Below are 7,465 nucleotides of genomic sequence, written 5' to 3' on the forward strand. Positions count from 1 at the left end.
GAAAGATCTAACGTCAGTACTAAATACATCGATTTTGGAATGCCTGCACGACATCCAGATAGCAATATCAATTAAGCAGGTGGACATGTGGGTGTGAAACTACAGAAACCCAGGGTGGAGAGGCAGAGTTGGATGTCACAAAGATGGTAACGGAAGCTGTGGGAATGCATGCAATGGACTGGGGAGAGAGCACAAGACGAGGACAAGAAAGAACTAGAATCAAGTATTAGGAGCTCCCATGTTTGATGAGTAGGGGGAGGTGAGCTAGCAAATTGAGAAGTGAGTAAAGAAGAGCCGGCCTGTGGTGTGGCAGCTAGCTCTCACATGGTCAAATGCACAGTTCAAGCCCCAGACCCAGCAGCTTGAGAAACACTCTGGGCACATGTGCATGCATGCCCCAAATCCCAAAAAGAGGGAGAAAAGGCGAAGGGATTGTGGTGTGACCATCCCCATGGAGGATCCTTTCTCACATGCATACTCTTGTCTTCAGCCAGCACACAAGCCCTCTGTCAAAATTTACAAGAAAAAAAAAAAAAGGCACAACATGTCAGAATTCATGGAAAGGGGCTAGATGGTGGTGCAGTGGTAAAACACGACACTGTAAGGACAATCCACATCGAAAGGTTTCAAGTTCACACCCAGAGACCTCCCTTAGTATGCAAGGCACATGCATGTCCATGATCTGGGGCTGGCTCAGGCTGGGCATGGATCATGGCATTAAGACCCTGCTGAAGGGACCAGCAGGTGGCATACTGGTTGAGGGCACTGGACTCCCACGTGGCCAACCAAGGCTTGAGTCCTGGACCTGGTGGTTTGCTTTCTCGCTTCCTTTCTCTCACTCTCACTCTGTCCCTCTATGGTCAAATTAAAGTTAATAAAATAAAGTTAAATAAAATAATTCTTAAACTAAGAAAAAGTATTCTTAAAAAAAAAAAAGACCCTGCTGAAGGTACTCTTTCTCTCTTACTCATGAAAGAAATAATTAAAAAAAAAAAAAACAACTTATGGAAAAAGAATATTTTGAAAAAGATATGGAAATTGTGTTGAATACTAATACAATAAAATTAAAATGTCCTCTGAACTTAGTAACTGAGAGGTCACTGCAAATCTTAGAAGATCCCATGGAAAAACTGGGACAGAGCCTATATTAGAGTGGACTGTGGGGTGGCTGTAAAGTTAAAAAATAGAGAAAGCAATTATATGTAACTTTGGATAATGAGTCCAACTTCCTACTATAATGAGCTGGGTTATAATGATCAGAAAAAAAAAAAACTGAACTGAGAAGACGTTGTGCAAGATACTACTTCTATGAAAGCCTATCCCCTGGAATTCACCCTAAGACGTTGCATTTCCTTTTCCTGTGACGTAGGAAGGTGTCCTGGACCATGAGTTCAAAAGTTTCCTTTCTTATGTTACCCTCATAACTACCATGAACATGAGGGAAGGGGTTTACCTGGAGTATGTTCCACACAAGTGACAGTGACAGAGAAAGGCATGAGGTGGGGAACGAAGGACAGAGATCAAAAGGCAATCTTACTTCTCAACTCTTGTTTTCCAGTTAAGTTCCTGATTTGTCATGAAATCTAGATCTTCATCCGATCTAGATGTAATTATCGTTCTGTAAATGAACATTTACAGAAAATCACAAAAGCACAATGATGCAAACAAATTTGGTAGCAAGCAACAGAATTGTTCCTTCTTTGATTACCCTGTTCATCTGAACAGTACACGTGTGTGTTGGAATAAAAGAGTTAAATGAAGAAACGAAACTCTTTTGAGAGCAAAGGAGTGGTATAGACACAGTGCAGCTGGGTCTACATGGAAAAAGGTCCTGCATCTGCATCCCGGGACATCCCTGGGCACTCCTAACAAGTGTATGCGTGGCTATGATGTGATCCAGTGGATTGTGACATGGGCCTATTAGAGGTGACCCTACCACCATCTCTCTCTTTCTCATGGAGGAGATGAATGAATAAACTTGAAAAAAAATTTTTTTAACTCTTTGGTTCTACAGGAAGATAGAGTTGAAGAGAAAGAAAAGCTAAATATTGGGCTAGCAGGTGGCATGGTGGCTGGTTGAAGTGCTGAACTCCCACATGGCCATCACATTTCCAGTCCCAGACCTGGTGGCTTGCATTCTCACTCACCCCCATCTCTCTCTCTGGTCAAATTTAAAAATAATAATAATTAATTTAATTTAATTTAAAAATAATTCTTTTTTTAAAAAAAAGGTAAATATCAAGATAATTGAATCCTGGGGTTCTAGGCCACAAAAATAATAAATGAATGAATGAATGAATGAATGAGCAAACAAATGGAGGAAAGTATGCACTACAGAAAGAACGTAGATTCTGTGAGCAGGGATCAGGTTGCAGATGGCAAAACAGAAACTCAGCCTCACAGTCAAGAGGAAAACACGTTCTGACCACCCTTGCTTCCTCGCATGTGTACTTCAAATAGACGAGGCAGAGCTTCTAACCCAACCTAGGGCTATTCAAGCGAGTGGGTGGTGGGGAACCAGGGGAAAGAACAAAGGTGGTTTAGCCCATGGAGAGAGGAGCATGGGATGGGAGGAATGGCACCTGAGCATCCTGCCCTACCAAGAGCCTGCAGGCACCTGAATCAGGCTCCTGAATTCTGGACACTCCCGAGTCAGACAGCATATGTGTGCCCTACACCTCTGGGAGATTGTACCAGGTGATCCGCTCTCTATGAAGCCGTCCAGTGGGATGAAGAGGGACCACTCTGACACCTGCTCCACGTCAGGCGCTCACACTGTGCGCTTCGGATACGCCGTCCCATTGGAGCCTCAGGAAATCCTCGGACGTAAGTGTTCTCAGGCTCACTGGCCTGAAGACGAAACTGAAGTTCAGAGAATTGATGTGCCCGGGTCGCAATGAAGGCACTTGGATCTGAGCCCACGTGCATGGCTCCAAATCCCAGCCTATGTCTACCATAGCCAGACGCAGACTATGAGAAACCAACCTGTATCAACTAAAAAGGGCAAAGGAAACGGGGGCAGAGGCGGGGAGACCTCAGAGAGTGAAAACTGAATGGAGAAAAGAAGAAGGAAATCTCTTTTCTGAGGATGAGTAGAATTATAGAAGGAAAAGAAGACTGTCTGATTTGCAAAATGGAAAAAACAATGGATTTTTAAAAAAAATCATGTCAGGAACTGGGGACTGGAAAAAACTGTGTGCATGGTCTGAGTGAGGACCTCTAGGGAACGAATGAAGATTTCGGGGCCTTAACTTGGGGTTTGGGAGGAAACTGCTCGAGGACTGACCTTCCTCTCGCTCTGGTCATGTGACTCGTGCTGGTATAAGAACTTCCTACCAGTCGGGTTCCTTACCATTTTTCCTGTGTGAAGTAGGAGCCGTGGCTAAAGCCCTGCTCCTCTTTCCCAGAAGCTTACAGATTCTCCTTCAGGATTACTCCCAAGAAGCCATCAATCCGGAACGAAAACAAGGCAAGCCAGCTAGCTTAGTGCTGGTGCTCTGGGCAGAGATGTGGGCACCCGAATTTGAGGGAAAGGTATTGGGGCGGGGGGAGGAAGTCTGTCAGAAACCGAAATGTAAGGGCGACACCCAAAGACGGGAGCTCCTGTGGCGGGCCAGGAAGCAGACCGGGACACTGAGGCTGGAGAGAGGATGGAGGGGCAAGACTGTGTGTGGGCAGTGAGGTTTACAAAACCAAATGGAAACTGAGTCACCCCCATTAAGAAGAGGACTTCTATTTATAGCCAAAACACCAGGCTCAGGAGCCACTTGCAGCCCGTGGGTGTTTCTGAATATTTCTCTCAAGTCTTTGGGGGACAAGCCCCAAAGGACAGTGCCAACTCACCCTTCCTCTCTGCTGCCCCTGTTAGCTCACCAGCTTCCCCTTTTCAAGAGTCCAGCGTTGCACTGGTGGTGGTGGGAGGACAAGGCAGAGAAGAATCTGTGCTCTGCAAAAGGAGAAGAAAAGAGGTAGGGAGACTGGGGAGGAGGACTGGGTACCTGGGTCCTGCGGAGAGCTAGCGGTGGGTTCGCAGTGCCTGGGTTCACACAGCCTGGCTATCCCGAGACAGGTCTTACAGCTCCCTCCTCACTGCACAGCCATTCTCTCCTGCAGGTCTCTGACGGAGAGAGGGGCCTCCGTGCAGTTGGAAACCTATAACCGTGACTTCCTGATTCTGTGAGGATAGACAGGGAAAGCAGAGGGGGAATTCCCTCAGGAAGACAAGGGTTGGTCTCCCCCAGAGACACACGATGGCAAACGTAATAACTACTGCCTAATATCCCGCCCAAGGCAAAGTCAATAATTGCTCTGGGCAGTTCTAGCAGGTGGTGTGAGCGAGCGGTGGTGCAGCAGAACACTTTGGCCTGGGAAGGGGAGAGTATCAGGGAGGATGGCCACATCCTGACCCAGAGGAAGGTCCCCAGGCTGAGAGTAGGGTCTCCTGACTCTGCCCTTTTCTCCAGTTCCTTCAGAATGCTCAACTGGTACAGCGCCTTGGTCCTCACGGCCTACATCCTCATCTTCCTCACTGGTTTCCCGGCCAACCTCCTGGCCCTGCGGGCCTTCCTGGGACGTGTCCGCCAGCCCCAGCCTGCACCCGTGCACATTCTGCTGCTCAGCCTGACACTGGCAGACCTGCTGCTGCTGCTGCTGCTGCCCTTCAAGATCATTGAGGCTGCATCGAACTTCCACTGGTACCTGCCTGAGATCGTGTGTGCCCTCACGGGTTTCGGCTTCTACAGCAGCATCTACTGCAGCACGTGGCTCCTGGCGGGCATCAGCATCGAGCGCTACCTGGGGGTGGCTTTCCCCGTGCAGTACAAGCTCTCCCGCCGGCCTGTGTATGGAGTGATTGCTGCTCTGGTGGCCTGGATCATGTCGTTTGGTCACTGCACCATTGTCATCATTGTCCAGTACTTGAATACCACCCAGCAGGCCGAAAATGCAAACCAAAACACCTGTTATGAGAACTTCACGGACGAGCAGCTGGACGTGGTGCTGCCCGTGCGGCTGGAGCTGTGCCTGGTCCTCTTCTTCATCCCCATGGCCGTCACCATCTTCTGCTACTGGCGCTTCGTGTGGATCATGCTTACCCAGCCGCACGTGGGGGCCCAGAGGCGGCGCCGAGCTGTGGGGCTGGCTGTGGTGACGCTCCTCAACTTCCTGGTGTGCTTCGGCCCTTACAATGTGTCTCACCTGGTGGGGTTTTACAACTGGAAGAGCCCCCAGTGGCGCTCGGTAGCTGTGGTGTTCAGTTCCCTCAATGCCAGCCTGGACCCCGTGCTTTTCTACTTCTCCTCCTCGGCGGTGCGCAGGACCTTTGGAAGAGGGCTGCAGTTGCTGCGGAATCGGGGCTCCTCCCTCTTGGGACGCAAAGGCAAAGATACAGCAGAGGTGACGAATGGGGACAGGGGTGTGAGTCAAGCAGATGGAGTGCCGAGTTCAGACTTCACAACGGACTAGCAATTTCTGTGGACCTTCGGGGGCTGGACCTTGGGGGGCTGGACCTTCGGGGGCTCTCCAGGTTACACAGGAGTTGGGTAGCCTGGGAGAAGAGAGCGTGAGGGCTCCTGCCCCAGATTCAGACCCTATCTATGATAGGGACTCCGTAAAAGCCTCTTGCGGCAGCTCAGTACCCCTCCCGATTGAATTTTCCTGCCCAGAGGAGCATAGCTCCACAACGCAACAAAAAACGGTGACGTACGAAGGGCTAGCAGGTGGGGGTTTCAGAAGCAGCGTGGCCATAGGAAGTCAGTCCTTGTGAGTGGCTGGGAACTGGGGGTGATGAGGCTGATGCAGAGAGGCCTAAAGCCATCTTGCTATGAGCTTAGAAACAGCACCTAGACTCTGGTCTAGCTGTTGACGTTGGAAAGAAACTAACAGGAAAGAGATGGAGCAGAAGTATTAAATGACGTCAAAGAAAATCACAATGGTTCTGAGCTGAGGGGACTAGAAGGGAGGATGGGAGGCTCAGACCTCTAATGATTGGGGGGTTCACTGCAGCAGTTTGACCTGCTGCTTTTGAAGTGTGCTCCACTCGTTTTCATGTGTTATCTTGCCTCCCCTGATAATCCGGGAGCTGCCTGAGGTCTGGGTCACATCTCCTTCCTCCATGGCATTCAAAAGGGCCAGGATGTGGTCCTAGCTTGACACCCATCAATCAGAGATCAACACTGACTAGCACAGGAAACCACCTGGGCTAGCAGATTGCAAATAAAGATTATAACACTCTCAAGTAAGTGTCTACAGTTTTTCTAACATTTCTGCAAGCTTCAAGACAAAAATGAGAGAACCAGGCTCGGCAGCAAAGGTGGCAGGTGATGCGTTTGAAACCATACGGACATTTTTTTTTAAAGGTAAGTTCATCTCTTTTATTAACCCAAACACAATTGCTTGTCTTCTGGTTTATTGAAGCTGTAAGTCAATCAACATTTGGCCCAATAATGTTTGTCTTTTTTTTTTTTTTTTTTGGAGAGGTTTTTGCTATAGGGCACATGCGCTCATCAGAGAGAGAGAGAGACAGAAAGCAAGAAATCACCCCCCAGGGGGGATGGCCACGCCGCAGTCCCTTCTCCTCCATTATCCTCTTGGGATCTTGGGCACACATGCACACATGCCTGGCATGAGTTTAAGCCATGGGGACCAGGACTCGAACTGCGGTCGACTACATGAGAGTTCAGCGACATAGCCATTACGCTAACTGCTGGTCCCAATAATGATTGTCAAAGTGGCTGACGGTAAAAACACCAGACCACATGTTCTGAAGAGTACTCTGACAAAGGCACCTAATTTTGCCATTTTCATCCACCTTATATTATTGGGTTGTCAGACATATTTTTCTGTTTTTCTATGCAAAAATTCATCGACTTTTCTGATGACACGGTACTGCAGGACAGCCACTTAGCCATCTTTCGCTTATGCTTATTTTTCTTGGGAATGATAGAAGATTTTTTTTCTTAGCACCACCTCGTCTCAACATGAGATGAAGTGTGGACTCCTTTGGGATGTTATAGTCAGACAAAGAACGCTCATCTTCTAACTGCTCGCCAGCCAAGATCAGTCTTTGCTGATCAGGAGGAATCCCTTCCTTATCCCGGATGTTGCCCTTAATGTTTTCTATTGTATCTGACGGTTCAGCCGTGAGAGTGATCGTCTTTCTGTAAGAGCTTTTAAGAAAATCTACATCTTGGTGGCTGTCCCGCCACAGATGACAGACCAAAAAGTAAGAACGCAGAAACATTTTAAGATAAAGACCTAGGGCCAACAAGTGAAGTGGTGGCTAGGGCCCTGGACTCCCACATGGTCAACTGCGGTTCAAGTCCCCGACCCGGTGGTTTGAAACTCACAACTGGATGCATGTGTGTATGTGCCCAAAATCCCAAGAGAAGAATAGAGGAGAAGGGACTGGGGAGTGGCCATCCCCTCACGTGGTGATTTCTCTGTTTCTGTCTCTCTCTCCAGAGAG

At 48.5% G+C, this 7,465-nt stretch overlaps 1 protein-coding gene across 3 annotated transcripts; it reads left to right on the forward strand.

The window, feature by feature from the left end:
* The first annotated feature begins 3,350 nt into the window (after positions 1-3,350).
* FFAR2 (free fatty acid receptor 2) lies at positions 3,351-6,235 on the forward strand. Of its 3 annotated transcripts, XM_027769513.1 has the most exons (3): positions 3,354-3,469; positions 3,869-3,968; positions 4,464-6,235. In XM_027769513.1, the coding sequence occupies exon 3, from the start codon at positions 4,474-4,476 to the stop codon at positions 5,461-5,463; it is 990 nt and encodes a 329-aa protein (XP_027625314.1). In that variant the 5' UTR covers positions 3,354-3,469; positions 3,869-3,968; positions 4,464-4,473; the 3' UTR covers positions 5,464-6,235. The 3 variants fall into 3 exon arrangements, with proteins under 3 accessions (XP_027625313.1, XP_027625314.1, XP_006171687.2); XM_027769512.1 differs by lacking the exon at positions 3,869-3,968 and having other exon boundaries at positions 3,351-3,469; XM_006171625.3 differs by lacking the exon at positions 3,354-3,469 and having other exon boundaries at positions 3,476-3,968.
* Positions 6,236-7,465: the final 1,230 nt, after the last annotated feature.

The sequence above is a fragment of the Tupaia chinensis genome, unplaced genomic scaffold (genome assembly GCF_000334495.1).
Source record: "Tupaia chinensis unplaced genomic scaffold, TupChi_1.0 Scaffold149922_1, whole genome shotgun sequence".
NCBI lineage: Eukaryota > Metazoa > Chordata > Mammalia > Scandentia > Tupaiidae > Tupaia > Tupaia belangeri.

Coding starts and splice junctions, on each gene's coding strand:
- FFAR2 (XM_006171625.3), top strand. CDS start 3,697: ATGGAAACTGAGTCACCCCCATTAAGAAGAGGACTTCTATTTATAGCC. Junction 3,969..4,463: donor GCAAAAGGAGAAGAAAAGAG/GTAGGGAGACTG, acceptor CCTTTTCTCCAG/TTCCTTCAGAATGCTCAACT.